At 41.5% G+C, this 25,561-nt stretch overlaps 1 protein-coding gene across 5 annotated transcripts in view; it reads right to left on the reverse strand.

Moving 5' to 3' along the window:
• The window catches only part of PEX2 (peroxisomal biogenesis factor 2), a 20,117-nt gene extending 5,401 nt beyond the window's left edge, over nucleotides 1-14,716 (reverse strand). The window contains exons 1-2 of one of the 5 annotated variants that reach the window (XM_079983898.1): nucleotides 14,408-14,674; nucleotides 2,970-5,201 (exon numbers count right to left, since the gene is read on the reverse strand). In XM_079983898.1, coding sequence (XP_079840024.1) covers nucleotides 2,980-5,112 — 2,133 coding nt within the window. In that variant the 5' untranslated portion in view covers nucleotides 5,113-5,201; nucleotides 14,408-14,674 and the 3' untranslated portion in view covers nucleotides 2,970-2,979. Of the gene's footprint in view, nucleotides 1-2,693; nucleotides 2,732-2,969; nucleotides 5,202-11,780; nucleotides 13,810-14,407 lie in introns of those variants that run through there. The other 4 variants (XR_013840773.1, XM_079983899.1, XM_079983900.1 and 1 more) reach the window with 4 other exon arrangements.
• Nucleotides 14,717-25,561: the final 10,845 nt, after the last annotated feature.

Genomic DNA, 25,561 nt, shown 5'->3' on the forward strand with positions numbered 1-25,561 from the left:
CACTTGCGGACGTTCCAAGTTGCGAACACAGCAAACCCGGAAGTAACAGGCGGGTTTGCGCCTGTGCAGGAGTGGCGATTGCCGTTTGCGCCTGTGCAAAAGCAGGCAATCGCCACCTGTGCACAACGGTGCTTCTCCTAGCGACCCACTTCACCATAAGAATAGTCCTCTGGAACAGATTGTGGTTGTGAGTAGAGGTTCCACTGTATACACAATGTTGGCTTTAGGTGCGATCCCTAGAATGTAACCCCCACCTATGTTGCAGGCCTACTGTACTGAATTCTGATCAAAATGCTTCTAGAAAGGGGGTTGTCTATGTTCCAGGCATCCTCCCAGACAAGATCAGTCAAGATAGATAAATTTCGCTTAAATCAGTTGGTCAACCATCACTAGACTTTTTAACAAGCTGAAGAGTTTTAGTGCCCTTAAAAAATCCCCACAACACTTATGTAATTGTATTTTGTTTTAACTGTCTTGGAAGCTTTTTGGATGAAAAGTGGCATAAACATGCTTTAAATAAGATAAACAAATTGGCTGGCACTCCAAAGAATGGAGCGTAAGACTTGGAACCTCCCCGCAAATCTGCCCTGTAATACATTCCTTGGCAGGAATGTACATTCCTGGGTGAAGCAAGTTTAGAAACTCATTGTCCAAGAACATCTCAGGGCTTAAAGAGGAGATAGCGAAAAGTTAGATACAGTCAGTATATCTCCTCCACTGCCATGGGCTTGAGGCTAAGATAATAGAGAGGCTTGCTTAAGGTCAGCTAGTCCCAGAGAGTTTGTGGCAGAGATGAGATTTGAATCAGCAACTTCCTGACCCACAACTCACACTCTTACAAACAGCACCACACCAATTTTAATTATATTATGCCCTATGAAGCTGAGAGATATTCTATGAAAGTACAAAGCCTCTAGAAACTCCTTTCCACCGTCATAGTCAAATCACTGATAACTATAAGGCTCCAAATGGAAACCTTTAAGAATATTATCAATAGCAATGCTCTGTGAAGAGTGTGATCAAGCAAAGCAAATAAGAATTCTTGAGGGGGGAGAAATATTGCCAAATATCAGTGTATATACTGTACTTTAAAATAATATTTTAAAGATGATGTGCTCCAGGTTTTAAATGTATTTGAGATGTTTCTGACCAGCTTTTCCTTGTAATGTCACACTGCTTTCCTTTCCAAAAGTAAACCGCATGTCATGTTTTTATATTCGTCCAACAGCTCTTTTAAATAACGTAATATATTGCTCGTTTTTATTTAACTAAATTCAGGAATCCCTCTTGCAAAACATGCACTGTAAGAAAACAATTTGCTGTATATCACCAATAAAATAGGTATTTCTCCTGATATACTTTAGCATTGCTTACTGAGTATTGTACAAATTATGAATGAATATATTTTATTTAGAAATGCATTATTGACAGAAATCTATCAATAGTAAAGTGGGTATTGTCAAGGGCCTGTCAATATTAATGTAATTATGATTAAGGGGATAACATGGATTTTAGCTTTAATACCAAATAACATCTCCTACATTGCTGCTATCAATATAAGCATTATTATTGACCTGTTCTGAGGCTCAGAACTAGATGTATTACCATTAGGCATATTTGTCAATGCATTCTGCCTACAAAAATTCTACATTTAAATTTACAGGCCTGTAAACTTTGGCAGCAGAAATGTATGAGTTCAAGTAATCTCTAGGGTGTCATTCCCCCCTTCGCCCACTATTCTACTGTAATAAACTAATTTATGCCAATCCAATGTCACTGCCATCTCACTCCCACTCTATCTCATTTTTTAAGCATAATTAGCAGAAAACAAACAGCATTTTCATAATGGAAGGTCACACACATTCTGTTGCTTAATGTATGCTGGCCTTGCATATCTTCAGGATCCAAAGCTTAGGCAGAAAAGGAAAATAATGGGCTAAAACTCCTATTGTAAGAAGTTTGACTACTGAAATCCCTTAATTGTGTTGGCTGTGAATGCAGCAGCTTATTAGTGAACCTTTCAGTAAGTAATATTCCAATTGATTCAAACGTCTTATTATCCAAGTGCCTTAGTTCCCAAGGCCATTTACATCAGTGAGGCATGCTGATAATCTGTTAGGCACTCATCACAGTGTAAAATGCACCTCCAGCTGCCAATCAATACCACATCTCTTGTGGGTTACATTGTCTTGCTGAAACATTTTGTGGGGTCTGGGCACAGTGCTTGGAGGGGTAAGGGAAAGGGCTGTAGTGACAGAGCATCTGCTTTGCATGCAGAAGGTCACAGCTTCAATTCCCCAACATCTCCAGGTAGCACTGGGAATGCTCCCTGTCTAATACCCTGGAAAGCTGCTGCCAGTCAGTGTAGGCAATGGTAAGTTAGATGGACCACTGATCTGACAATATAAGCTAGCTTCCTTTCTTCCTAAGGAGCACAGTTAAACAGGGATAGAGAACCTTTGGCCCTCCAATGCTGGACAACTTCAGCCAAGATGGCTAGGACTCAGAAACTGGAGTCCACCAACTCAGGAGGTCCACAGGTTTCACATCCCTGGTTTCCATCGTGACCTATTCCTGTGTCAACTCTACTGGCATTAGTTGAAGACTTCATTTTGAAAGCTTTTTTAAAAAACAGGTTATCATAAATTTAGTATATGGAGTGTAACTCTAAAACATTTCCAAGTAGGACCCACCTCTGTAATGAACATTGCTACTGTTTCTGATGACAGAAAGGCAAACAGGACTTAAATAAAAAGAGGGAGAGGAAATCTGAAGTGTCGATTTTCCAGCAGAAGTGCATTTTGTGGAATAAGTTGTAAAATGTATGAATTGTTACAGGTGAAGAAATTGAACTAAATCATGTCACCAAACTAGAACAAAAGCAGGCACAGAAAATCACTTGCACTGATGGTTTTCATCAGGGCTTTTTTTCTTTTCTTTTTTGGAGAAAAAACGATGCCGGTACTCACCATGAAGTTGTTAGAGTAAGTGCCACACTTTTGATACATCCTCCGATGTACCCTCATCTTCTCTAGATCGTTTCCTGCTTTTTGTATCAACTGCATTATGATGTCCTTGTAGCAGCCATGATTCAACATATTTCGTAGGATTGAATTGAGTAAGAGGTGGTCCTACCATCCTGATGAACATCAGAGAAGAAACTGTCCGAATAACCAGAGACGATCTTGATGAAGTTACTGTAAGATTCATCTGAGATAATCCTCTTTCACATTCAGTCGAAGATATTGCAATTGTGCTTAAAGCGTGCATTAGAGGAAGTAATTTGTCCGGGACTACATTTTCTTCAAGATATTCATGAAAGCCAAGAACTGTTTCCTTTTCATTTAAGCAAAACTTTTGTGCTAGTTTTCTAATTTCAGTTTCACCAAAGGTTAACTGCTTTCCAGGATTTTCTGGCCAATATTTGGGATCTAAGACCTTGGCACATTCAGGCAAATCAGCATCATCTCCTTCAAGTATACACTTTCTAACAGTTTCTTTCAGACTTTCATAGAAAGCAGATGAACTTATTGTAGGGGTAAGTTTTTCATTTTTGTGGAGCTCACTCCCTTTGAACTTCATGGTCTTCTGACTTTGAAGAGCAATATTATAGTATGGACCAGGATTTTCAATTCGTTCTTCAAAAAGTTGAACTGTGTTCTTTATCTTCCTGTCTGCTGTAAACAAATCAATATTTCGCTCTTGTAAATCCAAGCTTAGTTCATTGAGAACTTGGAGAGCATCACACATAAGACCCAAATCGAGAACAAATTCACATGATGTTATTGTCCGTAAAAGACCCTCATAAAGACAGCGATCTGTTTTGCTTCTTCTCCTGTCTTCTTTTGCCTCCTGAAAGTGATAAACCAGTGCTTCATAATCTTGCCAAACTGCGAAAACTGTGCAAAAGCTAGAAGCAACCCAGCGAGTGCTTAAAATCCTTCCAATTTTCAGAAGCTGAAGTTCTAGAGTTGCTGCACATTCCTCCAATTCCCTAGCATTCTCGGGTGAAGCGTGGTAAGTCACATAGAGTTTGTCCATAAAATTCTTAAAGTGATTAACTCCAACCACTTTGTTCACTGTGTCACTGACAGACAATTCCAAATGATGGTTAGCACAACGCCAGAAGATAACACTTGGAAATTTTTCTTTTATTAACCTTTTTACACCACCACGTGCACCAAACAACACTGCAGCACCATCACAAGTGACAGACAATAAATACTCCTTTAAATAATCTTCAGAGATTCCCAGGGACTCAAGATGACTGATTAATGAGCTTAAAATTCCTCTTGCTGTTGTATCTTGTAACTCAATCAAATCTAGGAAAAGACTTACTGGAGTCGAATGTTTGGGAAGAACTACGCGAATAACAACAATCAAAGTTATTTTGTTATTCACTGTTGTCGATTCATCAATAATTAAGGACATTTTGTTCTTAGAGTTCACTACGTTGCTTATTAATGTTTTTCTCATTTCATCTGCAATATGGTTTAAAATATTAATGCAGGCATTTGTAGAGTGAAAGGTATATCCCATGTCTAGGCCATTAAGTTCCTGTAAGTTTATTTCATCTTCAAAGTTGTTAAATGCTTGATTTTTCTTTGCAACTTTGTAAGCAGTTCGAAACACTTTTGTTGTGTTTAAGAGAACTTTATCTAACTTTTCATTTTTAGACTCAGATTTTATCCTTTCTGCTGCTTTGTGAGCTCCACTTTCCTTGTGTTCGAAAATCTTTTTTCTTAAAGACATTAACTGTTGTTTTCGAGACTCTCCAAAATGACTAATTTTACAATTGGCCCACTCTACTGAAATTTTCATTCCCATCCGTTTTTCGACAGGAAGGCTTCCGACATCTCGGCACACTTTGCAGCCCAACCTTTTATTGTTGACAAAGAGCCACTCATTTCTCTGACAGAAGTCATTTTTCTGCAATAGTGTCCAACATTCGGGCCAATCTTTGCCTGAACTTTCATCCTCTTGACCACATGTATCTTCGGTGTTAGTTTTGTGATGTTTGAAAGGATCAGAAGTTGATTCAACAATTTCTGCGGCTTCTTCAGCCTTCCTTTTTTGACTCAGTGGCACAAAGTAACTACTCAAGGTACTCATTATGAAAAATGATTGCACTGATTTAACTTGGATCACATGTACAACTGCCTCATCGTGCCTTCTGCAAAGTGGCTATACTGAGCATAGGTCTGAAAAAGAGAGAGAGGCTGGCGTTAGAGGAATTCCAGAGCAGAACTGGGAAAGACAATGGAAGGGTCCCACAAGGAGGGCTTGTTTTGGCACTGGCCATGGAACCAACTTCCCCGGCCACACTGCAGGGAATTGGACTAGATGACCCTTAGGGTCCCTTAAAGCCAGAAGGCCTCCCTCCCTCCCATTCTCATATTACCTGGGACTCTTGCCGCACTGGCTCCGGTGACTTTGGCGGCTCCGGTGGCTCCTGCGCCCACCCTGCCACGACCATCGTGAATACTGCCAGTGAGGCGACCAGGCCGCACATGGCCAGCAGCAGAGTGCAGTGCATTGCAGGGGAAGCACATCACACACTGTGCTACCTGCTCTTGTGCTCCACAGGGAGTGGGATTCGTGCGCTCTGGCCAGCCTCGCTGCTGCTGACAGGAAGCAGCAGCTGTTATCGGGCCCAGGAACAGTCCCTGGGGGGCAGCGGCAGCCGGGCCGTGGAGTAGCACTGTCCATGCCATGTCTCCTCATGCGGCCAAGCATCTCCAGGAAAAAGAAAGTGCTGGTATTAAGTATCATTGGGTACTGCCAGAAAAATAAGCACTGGTTTTCATCCAAGACCCAGTTTCTGGCTATAAGATCCTTTACCAACTCCCCATATGTTGTTGGGCTATAACTCTGACAATGTGCTGGCTGCAGCTGATGAGAGTTATAGTCCTACAACATCTGGAGCCTACCAGGTTTGCCTTGACCTTGAACATGGCCTGAAGATATACAATGCAACACCCCTGCAGAAGCAGCAGATTAAATTCTGGTCAGTGGCTGGACAGCAGATTACCTGGGAACCCTGTGTGCTGCAAGTTCCATCATGGAAGACAGATGTCAATGTAATAAAGATAAACTATTTATCAACATGATAATTTCTTAAGAGTAATTCCTACTGTGCGTGCTATTAAAAGACTTCTCAAAATCATTTGTATTGAGTCTATGCCAAGGAGCCTGAGGACTATTGAGGAATATAGTTGCATGAGAATTCAGCTGCCAAGTAAGAAGACTTCTATCAAAGCTACAGTGTGCAAGACAAACTCATCGGTCTTTGTTTAAAAGGGACCACACTGGCTGTCTGTAGGCTGCCTCCACTCTACGGGTTTCCAACCCAAACCACAATAGAGAATCTCCTTAGAGATGCATACTGTACAATGTATTTTTCTATCTTCAGTCTCATCAAAGATAGGTACGTTACCTCAACAAGAGCCTCACTAGAAGCCCCGAGTATATTATCTCTTAATCACTGTAAAATTAGTTTGCCATTACTATGCCATTAGCTTAAATAACCTTAGAAAAGATTAATTTCATATTACATTTTAAATTTCTATACTCTTCAATTAAGTGCCTACTATCGTTTGAAAGAATAATAGAGACTTAGGTTCTCTAACCATTCTGCATAGCTAATAATACTTAACGTTTATATAACTTTCCATGTTTGAATCCCTGAAAATGTTAACTGATTATTTTCATGGTATTCCTGTGAGGCATTGAAGAATTATCTCTATTTTACATGTGGAAAAGAGGACTTCAGAACATATTGCTTCAAAATTTGGGGGAAAGACTAGAAGAAGAAATCACATGATTTCCATGACTATATTCATTTTATTAAGTCACATAATCTTTTACTTAGAATTTTAGTCATTTAATTTACGGTTCTTTACTGGATATTGTAAAAAGGATAAATAACTATGGGAAATAGAAGGGAAATATCTAGGTTTGTGAATTTTAGCTACCTTGATAAAGAGGACTGGACTGATAATACCCCTTTTAATTTTTCATGAAAATGCATCATGTTGCCTGGAGATAATCAACTTTCTGTACCATGCAAGAAGTATCTTACTATGCTAGACATCACTGATGGCTATGTCCACAATAATGCTTAGCCGGAAATGGTAGTTTGGCAAAAATACTGGATTTGTAACACATTTCATTTCAGAAGCTATTACTGCTGCTGCTACTACTACTGTTACTATGATTTTGTCCAATGGCAGTAGCATTGATACCTGTAAGACCAACAACTCAAGTAGTAAGATCCTGAGCAGGGGTCAGCAACCTTTTTCAGCCGTGGGCCGGTCCACCGTCCCTCAGACCATGTGGTGGGCCGGACTATATTTTGAAAAAAGAAGATGAACGAATTCCTATGCCCCACAAATAACTCTGAGATGCATTTTAAATAAAAGCACACATTCTACTCATGTAAAAACACGCTGATTCCTGGGCCATCTGTGGGCCGGATTTAGAAGGTGATTGGGCCGCATCCAGCCCCCAGGCCTTAGGTTGCCTACCCCTGATCTTGAGTTTTACATACAGTAACTTTTATTCTGGCTAAATGTCCTTCCCCTTCTTAACCCACACTATCCTGTTGCCCCAAGAAGAACTGGTAGCTTTGGTATATCAACTCAAATCCTCTCTACTGGGCACAAACTTACTTAAGGCAATTTTTTTTTTAAAATAGGTAACTGTAAGACAGTTGGGTGTCTGTTCTGCCTTTTACCAACAATCTTCATCTCTTCAACCCTGTCTTCTGTTTAACTTCTAGCTGGGTGCACCATTCTGGGAAACATCAAAGGCAGCTCAGTCCCAATAAGGGTATTACATTACTCACAGAAAGATGCACAGATAGTTGATCTAAACCAGGGGTTGTTGCAAGGTTTACTGGCCATGGGCCGGATCACTCCCACAGAGATCACCCGTGGGCTGGACTGGCATAGCGTGACGCCGAATAGCGCATCTGTGCATGTCCGCGGCGCCAGAAATTGCTTCTGCGCATGCCTAGACGCCGAAAATCCCACCTGCACATAAGCGATTTTCAGCATCTGGACATGTGCAGTCACGATTTCCAGTATCTGCGCGTGCGCAGATGTAATTTCTGGCACCACTTTGCGAGTCCTCGCGCCGCGCTGGTTTAGCGCAGAACGCGGGGAACTCGCCCAGCGGGCGGCTTGGTTCAGGGGCGGTTTGTGGGCTGGTAAAACGGTCTTTGTGGGCCGCACGTTGCCGACCCCTGATCTAAACAGAAATGGAAAACTCTTTCCTGTACACAAACACACACACACACACACACACACACACACAATGGAACCTCGAATTTCAAACATAAGCCATTCCAGAAGACTGTTCGACTTCTGAAACATTCAAAAACTCACTACAGAAGCCTCAATCCCATAGGGAAACTCAAAACGGAAGCCGCATAGCATGTTCAACTTCCGAAAATCGTTTGAAAACTGGAGGTTACTTCTGGGTTTTCGGCATTTGAAAGCCGAAATGTTCCAACTTCCGAGATTATAAAAAACTGAGGTTCCATTGTATATATCATTGTAATTTATGGGTGTGTATGATACAAGTAACCATTTGACATCCTTGGTCACTGAAACCTCCTGTGTTAGTTTTTAAAAAAATGAATTTTAAGTACATTTTTCTCCCAGAGTTTTAGTCGGTGGTCTTTGTACTGTGATACACAAACACACAGACTAAACCACTGTTTTCCATGTACTTTTAAGACACATTCAGCCCTCCATTTGCGGGACGGCTGCTAACAGGAAGGTGGAGTCAGTAGTGGCAGGACACAGAGCGGCAGAGACAGAAGGCGGTAAGAACACACAGTGGCACCTGGGCTAAAGCTAAAGAAGGTTGCACTTCTTATTCCCATAGATCTTCACAGCACTGATCTGCTGTAGTTCTCATTTCAGAACAAAGGCAAGGCTGACCTGACCATTGTTTAAAGCATCCACCACTGAAACTAGGTTTTACGCAGGCATTTGAAATCACATAGTCCAGACTGAATGATTCTAAACAAAGCACTGCTTTTGGCTCAGCTGTATCAAATGGTCGTATTCGTTTTGTTTTAAGGAGGTTTAATAACGTATCTGTGAGACCAAATTTTCATCTTGTGTTTTGGAATGAGTCTCTTAAGGGCGGTTGGAATTCACTTTTCAGATAACTGCTTTCTTCTTATTGCCAAATGTAATTAGTGTGTTATGACAGTATAATACTGACTATGGTTGTTTGTTTTGTTTTTTAAATTCCTAAACATGCCAATGAAGTACTGTTTAATTTATTTCACATTTTTCTCAGTATTCTCATAATTTCCATTTCACTGTCTCTTGGCAGTAAGATGGAGCAGTTTTCTGCTTCCTGCTTAGTTTGTTATCAATAAGAGATTATTGGGGTGGATAAAAAAATAGTTACATTACATAATATTTATTAAATTGTGTTGAATACAAACATTCATAACTTGATTCTTTTTCAAATCTCAGGTCAAACCTGTTTTCAAACATACTACACTAAATCCTGTGGGGTTTTTTACATAAAAGAAAAAACAGGGGAAATGTTTTGACTTCAATAGTCAAGCATTAAGAACATGATACAATAAATCATGCACTGTGTTCATACTTTCCTACAATCATAAATATTTATGACTATCAACCAAACACCAAGGACATTTACTTTTTATTACATAGAAAAACACTGTTTTGCCCATTAATTGGAAGCCTGGCCTCTGAAAGTTCTAGATGCTGAGCTACAAGCTCTGCTGAGCCATCTCTACAATGGATTGTGGCCTTGTCTCCAAGTATATGATTTTGCTCAGTGTGCAAGGCAGATATAATTGTGTGGTGCAAATGGCACGTGGGTCTGCAATACCAATTATTTTATATTATGTTGCAAGGTTAGTACACAAGCTTTATTTAGTTGCAATCCAATACGCTGTAACTTGCATTAGCTCTTGCACAGAAAATATATGAATTTTTAAAACCGCATTATTTAAATTGATCCACACAGTAAACTATTTAAAACAAAATATGGGGGACAAAGTGCTTTTCTTAATTTACAACAGGTAAGTGATCATAACTTAGAAAAGAGGGATATTTGAAAGGACTTCCACCATGTTATATACAGAAGTTCTTGAATGAATTATTATGGTGTTCAATAGGAAGACTTCTGAACATGCATTAACAGGATGCTGAAGTAGCTTTAGATATCTACAGCATTTCTATCTCAGGAAGTCCTGAATTATCACTGATAAATGTCTCAATAAACTTCCAAAGAAGTTCAGAACCTACTGCACCAAAAGTTAAATCTGAGTCTTCTGCTGTGAAAATCCACACAGATCTCACCAAGCTTAAGAACAAAGGATTTTTTATATATTAAAAAATAGCATTCTATGTTATATTCTAGTTAGCATCAATGGTAAAATCGCACTGTTGTAGAAGACAGTAACCTGATGTTCCTGGTTCCTTCTATTAGTAATCTCACAAAATTCTGAAGTCTGATTAACCCCCACATAGAAATTTGTCTGCACAAAGCTAAATGGTAAATGCAGAAGGAATGAGCATTCATTAAACATATTTGCCCCAATCTGGGGGCCTCAGTGTGCACATTGAGTTATGTGCACATTGAGACTTCAGTGATAGAGAATGCTATATAATTCCCCATCCCTTTCTTCACCATTTAAGTTAATGGGAGAGCTCCTGCTGACAGCGAATTCCACGTCCATATCAGCAGACCTGCAACTCCCATGAAATTTATTGCCTCTGAAAACCTAACGCTCTAATATTCTGTTTCCCGTATAAACAAACAATCCTATATTCCTAAGCAATCCAAATGAAAATCATCTTGGAAAGTAACTGATCACAGCAACAAATAATATAAATTGCTTAACCACCATCTTAAAAAAAATAAAATTATGCATACTTAGATTTGCACAAAATGAGTCAATTTCCATCAATGACAAAATGATAAGAATGATGTGCTTCTCCCCCCACCCCACCCCACTTTTTAATAAGGATAGCAAGGCTTAGAAGGGGGCTTATACGGTGCACTTTTTAGCTCACTCAAATCTTTATCTTAAGGAAATAATTTAAGGGAGGTACCATGGGCTTTGAAAGGAAATTAAAATGTGCCTGCTAATGTAGCATTAATTTCCTTATAGCAATTTTGCTTGGATCAAGTCTGTGCACTGTGCATGCTTTGAATATGTGATTTCAAACTGATATTTCCTTTCTCGCATATGTTACCACATTTAAGAGGTCTGAGATATTCCTTCCAAGGAATACATGACATGTGTGTGTAACATACACACATACAATATGAAAATTGACTCTTTGGGTACCATCAAGATATTTTTTTAGAGCACATCTTCGTAACTGTTTCCACTCCTGTGCCAACGGTTTTAACGCTGCCTTCAAAACCTTGAGTGGTAGTATTCACCACCTTGTTTTTCTCCGTGTTAGCTGAGCTGTGCAGCATGCATAGTAAATTCAGATTTTGAATAAGGTCATTGAAGGAAATAAGGTCAGCAAAGGCAATCTTGCTCCTGGTGGGACTGCTGCTCGCATGTTATTAAAAAGAAAGAAAAAATGGAATCCCACTTGAAAAATTTAATTAATCGTTTCAAAATTCCTCTAACTCTCCTGAACAAGATCCTCCAGATTCACTTTGATTTTGCTTTAGGCAAATTTCAGTGACAAGTCTATTTGAGAGCTCTTCCACAGGACTAATGAATACATGCATAGATACACACACACACACACACACACACACACACACACTCTTATTCTCTTCCTCCCAACCCCGGATTCATTTGCTAGAAGGAAGTGGGTCGTGAAAGAAGTTCCTCAGATGACCACACCATTGTTCAACCTACTTGTAGAATATTTGCTAAAGCACTCTCAAACTGAAGTGGGCCTGTAAGCAGAATTCACACACACAAGACTTTGTTATGAGGTAACTGTGATTCTGTGTCTATTTTGGTGCCACCTGTGAATGAAAGGAGTGTGAGTGTGTTTGTATGTAGGGCATTGTAATTCTCTGCAGTCTGGTACCTAAAACCTAGATACTGACTTGTATAGATGTGCAATTTTTTATTCTTGGTGTAATTATATAACTGTTAAAAGCATGTTTGTCTTAAGAGATATTATTTAGGTAACTAAACAGAACACACCAGATTTGCTCAAATTAACACACCTCTTCGCAAATGATTGAGTATGAATCACTGAATGCAGAATAATTTGGGATTTGCAATATTCCAACTCTGGAATACTAGGGGTATGCAAGGAAGACACCTCAACAAGGTTACCCAAGGTTTTTTCTCATTCTTTAATGTGTGAAGGAGGAAGCAAAGCATCTGAAAACAATGTTCACAGGAAAGGATCAATGGCATGGATTTCTCAATGGCACTTCACTGGACTCTTGCATCTTAAACAGCTGTTCAACTTCAAATACAGGCAACAAGTGGGAAGTGCCACTAAATGTTGGGGCAGGGAATGCTCTTTCTCATGACTGGTTGGCTGCTATCCTGCATTCTTCTGGTATGCCCCATTCCATTCCTACCCTCCTCCAATTACTTGGGCATACTCAGTGCTCAGAGGGCTGTTTTGCGGTCACTCCAGTATATGAGTATGTGTGTGTGTGTGTGTGTGTGTGTGTGTGTGTGTTTGTGTTTACTTTTGCAGACTTTGGGATCCTTGCAATGCTGCTGCTACTTTCCAGGGCATGAGCAGTGCTGCTCCATCTATGTAAAGACCAACACAACAGATATTTATGTTCACTATTAGTACAGTAGCCCTGGTGCCCTCCAGATGTTGTTGGACTCCCATCATTTCCAACCAGCATGAACAGGAATGATGTGCGTTTCAGCCCACGACATCTGGATAAACCTGATACACTGTACAGTGGAACCTCGGGTTACAGACGCTTCAGGTTACAGACTCCACTAACCCAGAAATAGTATCTCAGGTTAAGAACTTTGCTTCAGGATGAGAACAGAAATTGTGTGGCGGCGCGAGGCTCCATTAGCTAAAGTGGTACCTCATGTTAAGAACGGACCTCCAGAACAAATTAAATTCTTAACCCAAGGTACCACTGTATATGATGGCAGGTGCTGATTTCTGTGTTTTTCATTCGTTTTCACTCATCATTACTTTAGGGACATGAAAAATGTAGGACCAGGGCTTTGAAACTAACTGTAAATTAGTTTCAATTAGAGGTTTGTGGTTATTCATCAGTTGTTGGTTTAAAGCCACATGTAGCACGGCTAAGTCCCTCCCTCACCCATCCCCTAGGAATCCATCATAGGAATGTCAGTATGGTAGAGTGGTGTTAAGACTACAATTGGCTGAATCCAGGTTCAAAACATCACTGAGCTGCGAAGAAGCTCACTGGGTGACTTTGGATTAGGCATTCTCTCATAGGAACATTAAGGAAAATCCTCTTGCTGAATCAGAACAAATCCAGCATTATGTTCCCACAAAGATGCCTCTGGGGAAGGCCACAAGCAGAACCCTAGGAACTAGCATTCAAGTCAAGCCTAACTTGTTTGCATGTTGCAAGGATAAAAAGTGGTGTTAGGAAACAGGGTCATCCATACAACCCTGGAAGGGCCACAGCTCAGTGGCAGAGCATCTGCACTTGCAAGCAGAAGGCCCCAAATTCAATCCCCGGCATCTCCAGGTCGAGTTGGGGGAGACCCCCTGCCTGAAATCCTGCAGAGTCACTGCTAGTCAGCATGTAGACAATACTGAGCAAGATGGGCCAATCGTCTGACTCTGTATATGACATCTTCCTATGTTCCTTGAGAAAAGGGGACAAAGAAATGTAAACAAGCAGATACATGGCAGGCAGAAATTCAAATGATAACGCTTTTTAAAAAGCAGGCTGGGCTATATATATATTTATATATAACAAAGAAACCTGGTTTGGGGATGCGTGCTGAGGGAGGGAACCCAACTTCCAAGGATTTGGCTCCCTTATTTATTTCATTAAGATTGTGAAGGGGGGGGGGGGGAACCAACCTCAAAGCGGTTTACAAAAATCCACAAAAATCAGCTTCAAACATACAAAAGTCAAAGCACTAAAACAGATGAAAAGTACCTCAAGTTTCTAAGCATCTGGGTTAGGCTTGAGAGAACACGAAGGCTTTCAGCAGGAGCGGGAAAAAGCCTACGGTGAGGCGGAGCCTGCTTGACGTCAATAGGCAGGGAGTTCCAACGAACAGGCCTCTTCAGGCCTCTTGTGTCCCAGAATTAAGGATGGTCCTGAGCTCGCCTTAAGCCCCATTTTGGGACCCCCACCCCACCTTGACGCCACGCAGCCCCTCTCCCCTCCCTCCCCACCGACTCCCAGTCTCCCCCCCCCATCTATCCCCCTCCCCCATCCGTCACGGACTGACCTCTCTTTTCCTGAGGGAGGGGCTACTCCGCGAGACCCCGCCGCCCCGTTTCCCGCGCCGACCGAGGGGACGAGACCATGCAGTTCGGTGACCCGGATTTCACTTCGGGCGTCGAGTTCTCCTTCGGGGATTCCTAGAGCAGCCGAGCTTGCTTCCAACACGCCGCGCGCCTTTCCGCTCTCCTCATCTCTATGGTGCTCCTCCGTCCTTTGCTTTCCTCAGCGTAGTAGGTAACGGGCGACGACAAAGCGCAGAGCGTCTCCCCAGCCGAAGCAGGAAATACTAATGAGACGTCCTTTACGTGTTTCCTAGAGCGGCTCCCTTCTCTCGGCCCCCCCCCCGCAGCTTCGCGGTTCTTGTTCTCTGCTATTGCCCATAGAGATAGTAAAAACAAAAAATAAATACAAGAGTGACACGTCGTCCAAATCTCTGGTTTGAAAAGACCTTTTTATTTCTCCCTAAGGGCGAAGTGAGAGCTCTACGTAGAAAAGAACACAGGAAAGAAACACAGGATTTCAAAGTAATATATAGGAAATGCTGAACTCCAAGTAACGTCTTTCTTCGTATGAAGAATGTGGTCTTAGGGTTTGTTTTTCTTCTTCTAAGGATTTGTTGTCACGGATCTGCATGCAAGTCAGCAGAGCACAGGACTTCTGCATAAAGCTGAGTGCTAGGTTGGGACTAGAAAGGGCCGGGGTGGAAATCGGTTGGATTTTGGTTAAACCAAACCAATTTTAAAATGAAAACCAAACCAGTCAACCTCAGCCCCACCTGCAACACGAATAGCTGACTACGGTGTTATTCTCTCAGCGTCAGCTCAACCTACATCCAGAGTTCAGTGTCACTGGACTACGTTGCAGGGCTGTTGTAAACTTCCTCTCTCGCTTAAGCCTCAGGATGATCTCCAAAATGCAGTATTAACAATGTACTGTTGTAGTCACTCTCTTTCAACTGCCTACCCGCCCCCAAACCAAGGTATGAGGGATATGAAGGCCTGGGTTAAAAAAAAAGAGAGAGAGCATGGATTCCTGCCTTTGCTACTCCCTTTTTCGGGGTGGACATTCTGATACCCAGTCACAGATTTGGTAAAAATGTAAATAAAATATAAAACACTTTGGTTTCCCCGTTGTTTTCTCTCACTTCCGGAGAGGGAAAGGTTTAAAAATGGCTTCCACAGTAAACCCAGAAGATCGCTATCCAGATGGTGAGCTACTCTACACTTAACTCTGTGGGCTTGCCAAGCTTCTTCGCGGAGAGCTCAGCCGATTACGGCGAAGAGGCCAGGCGGGTTCAGCTGCCTGATGGGCGGCCCTTGCATCCAATCACATGGAAGGAAGAGCCGCGGACGACGTGCTGCCCAATGAGAGATGAATGGAGAAATGGAATTCAGAATCATTGTGCTGTTTAAGGAGTCGAGGGATGGGCAACTCTTAAGAATTAAATAGCTCAGAGAGTAGCTTAATGCTCTACAAGGAAAGATTCTGTTTTGTTTGTATTGTAGCTGGTATTCAGAGGTATACTGCTTCTGAAACGGGAAGCTCTGTTTTAATAATAATGACTAATAATCTTTTAGAAACCTGTACAATATTTATTTTTTATATAAAAGGCACCTAAGCCAATGCTGGTTACCACGTCCGGCAGTAGGACCCACACACCAATAATTTCTATTGGCATTCAATTTGTCAGAGGGTAACTTCAAATAGAATGAGAATGGGGGGGGGGGGAGGGTGCAGTAGCCATTCATAAATTGATAAAGCTCCTGTCATATTCCCCCATCCTCTTCATAAGAGGGTAGGGGTGTGCAATTTCTCTGGAACCTTGAAATTTACCCTTAAAAAGGAAAACAGCAAATTGGAAAGGATGTTTGGAGTTTCTTGTTATGCTCTCCTCTCTGCTTTTTCCCCCTCCTTACAATGAGTGTGTGTTTTAAATCACATGGTCAGGAAAAGCCCTACACCATTTGGCACATTTCCCATTTGTTCAACTTTTTAATACCTTGTTTTTTATTTTCTTTTAAAAATCTGTAGCCCATTTAAAAATGCACAATTTGGCTGAGTTGGTAGAGCATGAGACTCTTGATCTCAGGGTTGCGGGTTTGAGTCCCATGTTGGGCAAAAGATTCCTGCATTGCGGGGGGTTGGACTAGATGACCCTCGAGGTCCCTTCCAACTCTACAATTCTATGATTCTATGAATCTGCATGTATTATTTATCCCTGTCATTTAAAACAAATGTAAGGATACTCTCTCTCTCTCTCTCTCTCTCTCTCTCACACACACACACACACACACACAAAGAGTTTGTTGAGTGGGCACTGTTGCAAGAGGGAAATGTTAATGTGTTAATGTAACAGTATTGCCAGCTTTGCAAGTAAATATGAAATGTTCGTACTGTTTGTGTGAGCTATTTGGTGTGCCCCACGCTGTGCCCCAAACTCTGCACTGAGGTTTGATGTAGTTTTATGCCCTGCATGTTGTTATTTCATAAGCATCCACTCTCCCTGGTTACTGTACTTTCTACTTGTTTCCCCATTAAATGACCCTAGTAGGGGTAAAAGCTGTATCTTGGATATGTGGTGTTCTGTAAGGTAGCTGAAGGCACAAAAGCTCAGCCAGAAAACAACAGCCAGCCAATCATCTCTGCTCCATTCTTTTGCCTTAGGAACTTGGTGAAATCATTTTGTTTGGTGGTTACCTCAAAGAGTATTTTTTAAATTAGGTTTTTTAAAAAAACAGTTCTACCTTTTCCACCCTAAAAAAGTCTAGCTGTTGAATTTGGTGCAACACATTCATTCGTAGAAGAAGAAAAGAAAAGAAGGTGTGTGTATGGGATATGTTACTTTGCATGATTTATAACATTGAACTTGTTTCTTCCATCCTAACATCTGAATAAGATGCAGAACCATGCTTACTACCTATCAGATTCAGATCTTGCTAATTCACAGCTATTTTCTTTTTCTTCATGCCCCCCCCCCCCCCCGCAATATTTTTATTAAGAATTTTGGCATAGCAGTATCAAATACAAAGTAAAGAAACCATGACATTAAACAGGGGGAAAGGAAAATAAAAAGCCCAAGGAGAAACAAAGACAGAACATCTGGCAAGAATGAGAAGGTAAAGCAAACCACAATCAATTCTCTAACTATAAGAGGCTCGCCTTGTTTCTCTTTGTTATGTCTTTCCAGGTATGTTGAAAGGATGGCAGAAACAACCAGGCAAACAATGAGGAAATGCTGAGAAAGAGGAAAATGAAAGTCACATAATCCACAATTTCATACAGACTGGTGGCGGAGACCTTTATGCTCTTTTAGACGGATGCAGTCGATAAAGTCAGACCTCATGTTGCTACCTTCTGGACCTCTTGTGGAGGGGGCACATGAAGAAGGGCCTCAGATGATGATCACAAGCTCTGGGTTGGTTCATAAGAGGAGAGGTGGTCTGTGAGGTACTGGGGTCCTGAGCTGCATAAGACTTTATAGGACAAAACAAACCCTTTGAATTGGTCCTGGAAACTAACTGGTAGCCAGTGCAGTGGGGCCAGGATTGGCAATAGCTGTTGTTCCCCACCACCTGGTATGCAGAGGCAGGCTGCCTCAGGTCCTGGATGAGTACCCACATTAATACAAACATAAATGCAGTGATTACAGTTCACTTACACAGTTTTAACAATTGCCAGACCTATTCCTGGTGCCCAAATGGCAACTGTGCCTGAACAGTAACTCATTTTCATAAACAATTTTTGGACTACATGGCCTTGAGTATGACCCTGAAGATTAATATATGTGCTGTACTGCCTCTAATTGGCCTGTTTGCCTCTTGATACCCACACACGATTCACATTAAAGCTAATGGGGATTATGTGAGTGCCTAAAGGTTAGAAAATACTTTGGAAGGCTCTGTTACATTGTGTGGCGTTAATGATCTCCGAATTTCAGAGGTGCTTGGGAAAAGTAAAGGAAAATAAATTGGGGGTGGGCATCATGCTCGCATGAATACAGCAGCATGCCCACCACACAAAATGCAACAAACCAAATCTGTCAGTAGTGGAACAAGATCAAATTGAGTCCAAAAGCTGCTTTGGTGACCCAGCTCTGAACCTCTCTTGCCTTTGAGGGTGTGTTCTTGTTGGGGATAACAAACTTATAACAAAGTACGGGATACATATGCATTTTAGATAATGTCCTGTGAACATGGATTGAAAACCCAGCACTGGAAATACAGAAAGCAGGAGTGTGAACATAACCTTCCAATGCGGCTGTGTTCACATTAGTGGCCTGAAATGTATTCCCCTGCCACACACACACACTGCGTTTCAAGCCATGTTTGCATAGAGATGCTCACATCAGAGAAGTTTCCATCCAGTTTTCTAATCAGATTGAAGCTGGCTTGAGAAGAATTGCATCAAACAGAAGTATTTGGCAGGAAATGACAGGGCCGATACAGATTTTGGCTAACGTGTGAATGCAGCTTCAAAAATTAGCAGTGGGGGTGCTCTGCATGCAGAGCAAGGGGTAACGTGAACATACCCTCAGATGAGGCCAGCCAGGTTACATGGTGGGACAAACTTTTGTTGTTGCAAGTTGTAACCCCGCAGACAGCCCAATGAGAACTGAGCATGCTCAGTGGCTATGGGATACTCAATGATTCCTCCTCCCAGGGTGGTGTAGAAATTGAAAACCATGCGGAGAGGGAATGGAATGGAGCAGATGGAATCCTGATAAGCAACCCTCCATTGTGCAACACACAGTTATAAATCCTGCTTGTGTTTTCCTTCATTCTTATTTGGGATGAGAGGATTTCTCCTACTGAAACTTACATGAGTTTAGGTTTAGGTTTGAAGAGGTGGAACTGAAGAAAATACTTGGAGTTCACAGCCTCTGCATCATTTCCTCTCCGGCACCTGAAATCATATGGGGGCTTGATTCAGAAAGTCAGGGAAGAAGACCCATTGAACTCAAGATATGCATAGAGATTACACTGTATGGGAAGTTCATGGTAATTTGCCACCTGCGGTTAACAAAAGTATCATATAAATGTATCATGCAGTTCAGCTTTCCCCTTACTTTTCTTTTATGAGCTAAACTTTACATTCATGATCAATCATTTTAGTTAATGGAAAAGCTCTGTAGCCTCTCTGCTTTATTATTATTTAAAAAAAATTACTCTTGTCTTTGTGTAGTTCAAGTCCTTTTGTTAATTATACCAAACCAGATTTCCACTGAGACTCCAGCGGTAGTGCTATCAGCATGTTGTCTGTCAAGGCCCCATGAAACCTTCTTCAATGGCTTTTGTAAGTTTAGTACTTTTTCTGTGGACTCGCTTGTTGTACAAAAGGTGTGCTACTTGCACTGTTTTGATCAAAGTCGGGCTCATATGAGTCTTATCTTTTAATTTAGGCTAATTTCAATTCTGGGTTTTTTTTAAATAGATAATTCTCTCCTCCCTTGCCCGCAAAGGAAAGCAGTAGTTCTCCCTTGTGCTATAGCTCTGTGATCAGCCATTCAAGTATTCATCTTTCTTTTCTTTTAAGAAATGATAAGTCAAAGTTGATAAGTTACTTTGTTCTTTGCTTAAAACGTATTTTTTTATTTATGAATTTATAAGCTGCACTTAAAAAAATGCGGAATACAACATATAAAAATGAAGGCTACATTCACATGACAGTTTATTCCATTTCCCTGATATTTCCTTGCTTTTGATTTCCACATAGTATTTGAGCTTCCCCACAAGGTAAAAGCCACTTCCAGAAAACTAATGGAATATAGAACATGTTTAGCACTCATTTCCATTTTATTGGAAAAATCTGTTTGCAGCCATCTTAACCTGGAAAACAGCAAAAGTAAAGTGACAAAATTTGGGGTGGGGCACCAGCATTTAGTTATTTCCTATTATATTCATGGGGGAACATTCATGCATGGAAAGAGGTGGGGAGTAACAACGTTGTCCAATAGCAGTTGTGTCATGCCACACCCACTTATGTGAATGAAATTTAGTGCAACAGGCTGGTATATTGGTCAAAAAGCCACAGTTCCCTAACACAGCAGGTACCGCAGTATGAAAGGAACATTAGCAAACAGGACAAAAGTCATATGTGATTATCAGCAAAACTAACACAATATTCCCCATGTCTGAATGCACCCAAATGAACATAGTAAAATAATACCCTCATGCAATCTATACTGAAGCCTTTTTTGTCTGGGAAGAATTGCTGTATTTGGTATTGCCACTTTGGGGGCGGGGGGGGGCGGCGGCTGCAAAACACAGCATGGAATACAATGGTGGACCTCCTTTGTCGAGGTTACCTCCACACTATGTGGGAGGGATTCAAACGCATAGAAGAAATGTGCTCTGTTGCCTTAGTTAGCACAACAAATCCACTTAAAACCAAACCAAAAACCAGACCTTTTGTAGTTAGGAAATTGACAGGGAAATGTACTGGAAATGGTGGGATGAATGATTGATTAACGAGAAGACATATAAACACCCCCAAGTAAATCGGAACAAATGCTCATTGCCATATAACATCCCTGCAAACAAATCAGAACGAATGTTCAGTAAAGACCAGATTTAATATAGTCTCTGTGTAAGCTTTCTTCCAGCAAAGCAGGATGAATGTTCAATAAACAGGTCAGCAGGAGGAGCCTTATAAGTGATGGCTTTTATTAGGTACGTGAGGGAATATAATTAACTATATTTTATCCCTCTACCCTCTATAGACCCACATGTGTGGGTTAGCAGACAAAAGGATCAGCATCTCTAGACATAGCTGAGACAGGACAATCTCCCCCCCCCCACACAGCAAGGAGTCCATTGCCCCAAGGGTCCTTGATGGCAGTGGGGGGGGGATATGAGGCTCTTCTTTCCCCCTATGCAAGCTAATGAAGGGATCACACTCTCAATTTGCCCAAAGTGAAAGAAGAGGCTGCACTATGAGAAATGGCTGTTGAGTGCATGTAGCTATCACCACAATCACATTCCTTCTTGATCACCAATGTTCTGCCTCCTCAGTCCTCACCCTGTGAAAATATGCGAGAGAAAGCTTTTAAAGTTAAGCTCAGCTGTGCAGGTGTACATTGAGAAACATGTCCCTCCCCACCTCCTCAAAAACATCCACAGAGAGTACAATGAAGGATAAAACTCCTCCCCCCTCATTCATCTCCACCCAATAAATTGTAACCAACCAGGGGGAAAAGGCCTAGCCTAAAAGGGTCTCTGTGTGAGTCTCGGAGTACTCGGCTGCTAAGGGTTGTGTGCCTCTTGGCAAGTGTGGACTGGTCCCTCCCAGCTAGAGGTGATTCAGAAGGATTACAGGTCACGTGGTCTCCTCAGTACACTGTTGCTCCAGCAGGAATGTGTGACACTGGTACTGAATTAACCAAGAGCAATTCAATGATTACCATTTCCATCTGTAGTCACTGAAATGTAGAGTCCCCCAACTGGGGAATGTTACTTGGTGGTGGCCATGTTGCACTGATAATGTATGCATTGGGGTTTCTGTGTCTTTGTGACACAGAAGAAGAAGAAGGAGAAGGAGAAGGAGAAGTTTGGATTTGATATCCCACTTTATCACTACCCTAAGGAGTCTCAAAGCGGCTAACATTCTCCTTTCCCTTCCTCCCCCACAACAAACACTCTGTGAGGTGAGTGGGGCTGAGAGACTTCAAAGAAGTGTGACTGGCCCAAGGTCACCAAGCAGCTGCATGTGGAGGAGCGGAGACGCAAACCCGGTTCACCAGATTATGAGTCCACTGCTCTTAACCACTACACCACACTGGCTCCTTCTAGGTGGACAGATTGAGCTTTGGAACAGTGTACTTATGGTGTTGCAGACAGTCCTTTCCTCTTCCCTCCTAACTCGTATCATCCCTGTCTATGGCACTCTTCCCCAGAACTGACCATTTCTGTCACTCGAAAGTAGATGGGCCAGGGTGTGCTGGCAACATAAGGATTCTCTTCTCCCTCCATTAAATGCCATATGTCTGTAACCCTACAGGTGTTCTACTAGTCTATTTATAACCTTCGCTAATGCAAAAATATGTTTCTAATTGCAAGTAATTGATGCATGATTAAGACAAATGGTTGGAGCTATAGTGAGGGGTGGGGGAAGCTCTCTTGTTATTCTGGCTTTGGCAGCAACTTGGATCAGATTGATACCACATCAGAACAATGTTTTATAGCCTCTGCCAATTTAATAATCGAATCAGATGCTGGATCTGTACAGAACTGCATCTCTGATTGACAGAAAAGGCTGTTTTAATATGGATGTGATGTGCTATTCATATATAATAGGGTCTTTGAATGACAGTTTAACAATGGTATAATTTCTACCTTATATACTGTAAATGATTCTCATTGTGGTGCTGGTAGCTCTGCGCAAGCTGTATTGTGTATAGAACACCCTTTCCCCACCAAACAGTAATGCTTAAAAAAAAAGCCCCTATGGGTTGTGACAATTAATCCAATATTGCTAGGCAGTGTCAAGTACCACTATTGTTGCAAATCGTAGGATAAGAGTTCTTGGGTACTTAACATCCAGCGAAGGACAGCACATCTCTTTTGAGATATGTTGCACATAAAGGCAATGGGGAGAAATGGTTCCAAGCTTGCATTTGTCTACATCGCTTCTAATGTACACCCCCTGCAAATCCTCTTCTCCCCCACCCACAGTTTTTGCTCCAGAATCCTCTTAGGGAAAAACTGTCTAATGTAATAGAGTTACTTTGTTCCATTAAATCACATAAGGGGAAATTTAAGAAGCCTCAAAGACCAAATAAAAAATAGAGAATCCCCTTGCAGACTCTGCAGTCTCTCGTTATCAAATATACAGTGGTACCTCAGGTTACATACGCTTCAGGTTACATATGCTTCAGGTTACAGACTCCGCTAACCCAGAAATAGTACCTTGGGTTAAGAACTTTGCTTCAGGATGAGAACAGAAATCGCGCGGCGGTGGTGTGGCAGCAGCAGCAGCAGGAGGCCCCATTAGCTAAAGTGGTGCTTCAGGTTAAGAACAGACCTCTGGAACGAATTAAGTACGTAATCAGAGGTACCACTGTAATTTGTATTTCTCCTTTATTGAATGTAATAGAGTCATGTGATTGTTGCCGATCAGCAAGGCTGTATGTAGGTGTGTGAGGGTCTGGTACAGTGCCTTCTCAGTGGCAGTACCCCAACTGAGGGACTCACTGGGAGGTAAAGTTCTTCTCCCCAGTTATTATTTAGATGCCAATTTAAAACATACTTGCCTGCTTGAGCGTTTTGGCCACAAACTGGTTCTGGGATTCCAAAGTTCTGTTTCACTGCTTTGTTGTTCTGTTTTTGTTTTTTGTTAAATAAAACATCTAAACATTACAAGACTTATCATTTGTATTTTTTTATGTTGTGCACCTCCTCATACTTCAGGAGGAAAGGCAATATGTAAATGAAATGAAATACAATAAATAAAAGCAATAATATTTTGCACTTGGCTCCTGCAAGTGAATCTGGGAGTTCCGGTAAAAATTGAAAGCAAGCCTGCCTTGCCTCTGTCCTAGAGCCAAGGGCTCTGAGAAATGTCCTCTTAAGTGCTGATTGGCTCCTGCACCCGATCCTAAATGCTTATTTACCAGGGCAGTGACTCACAGGAATGGAACAGTAGAACGGAAAAATATTATTTAGAGTTATTCTGCCCCCCTGAGTTCTCAGTTCAGGCAAGACACTATTCTTTATGTTACTTTTTTCTATGTTGCTAATAACAGTGCTGTTAAACATAAAGCGCCTCCATACAAATATATATCTATAAGGAGTAGCCAGTGACCCACATTACAGTGGGGCTGAGAAAGATCAATGACACTGTACTCATAAGAGGCTTTTTAAGGTTGAGTGTGAATGTCGCCGCAGTCATTCATTTTGTCAGTGGACTTCCTCCTCTTGGTCAGGACCATACATCACGGCGCCGATTTCACACAATGCCTTGGCTCCTTCTTTGAATAGATTGTAGTCCTTTGGAAAGGACCTACATTCTTTTCCATAGCTTTGATACCAGTGTATTAGGACTGTTAGCGTTTTGAAGAGTTATTTTTAAAATTCCGCTCTCCTCTTTGTGCATTTCTTAGGATATTGTGACTCAAATGTAAAAGCTCATTCACCCACAACTGTGGCGACAAGGATAACTGGTCTCAGGTCAGTTTGACTCCTCTTGAGATTTCTATGGCGGCATGTTACAAAGTGCTATTTTACCACATGAAAACCTTACATTAATTTGGATACAAAGAGAGTAAATAATATTTTTACTCCCACTCACATCTTTAAAACTATTCATTATTCTCTGCTTTGAAAGCTAGATATATGCTGTTTCCAATATTTTATTGGATAACAAAGGCTGCTGTCCTAAACAAGCTTTTCTGGGAGTAGCTCTGTCGAACACGTAATTTTACTTCTGAGTCATGGATTATGCTGAAAGTCAGAAACAATGCAGCAGCTCTTAGAAGTGTTTTTATGTGCTCAGCCCTTTCCTATCTACTGTCAATTTATTTCATATTCTCCAGCATATCACAACTGAAAACAGAGACATTTTTAGGCATGAATGGATGAGTCTAGGTACAGAGTCTGGCAGGGTGGCCCAGCAAACAATGTCAGGCTAAGTAAATTCAGACTCAAACTGTACTACAAACAGAAAGCAGGAATCAACACAGGTGCAAGCAGATGACAAGTGCAACAAGTTAAGCCGCAGGCTGCACAGCAAGTCAATTACGTGTAATATGCACACACATGCATTATGTTGTTAAGGAAATATGCATGTGCATAATCTGGAGGACGCTGGTTCCATTTTATAGCTGGGGAATACTGAAGCATAGCAATAAATAAGATCAGCCTGTGCCTCTATGGTGGAAACTGCTGAAAAACAGTTAAGTTTATACTGAGTCGGACCATTGGTTCATCTAGAGCAGTACTGTATACAGAGACAGGCCATCGCTCTGCAGGATCTGAGACAGAATTTGTTCCCAGCCATACTTGGTGGCTGAACCTGGGACCTTCTACAATGTGATTGTTGTTGCTCCACCCCTGGTTACTGACTAGTTATGTTGCCATGGCATGGAGAAGATCTTATTTCTGTCTATCCCTTCATGCATTGCTGTAGTATTTCATTATTATTTCCTGGTTCTTTGTTTAGGGAT

Source organism: Podarcis cretensis (genome assembly GCF_951804945.1).
Source record: "Podarcis cretensis genome assembly, chromosome: 7".
NCBI classification, from domain to species: domain Eukaryota; kingdom Metazoa; phylum Chordata; class Lepidosauria; order Squamata; family Lacertidae; genus Podarcis; species Podarcis cretensis.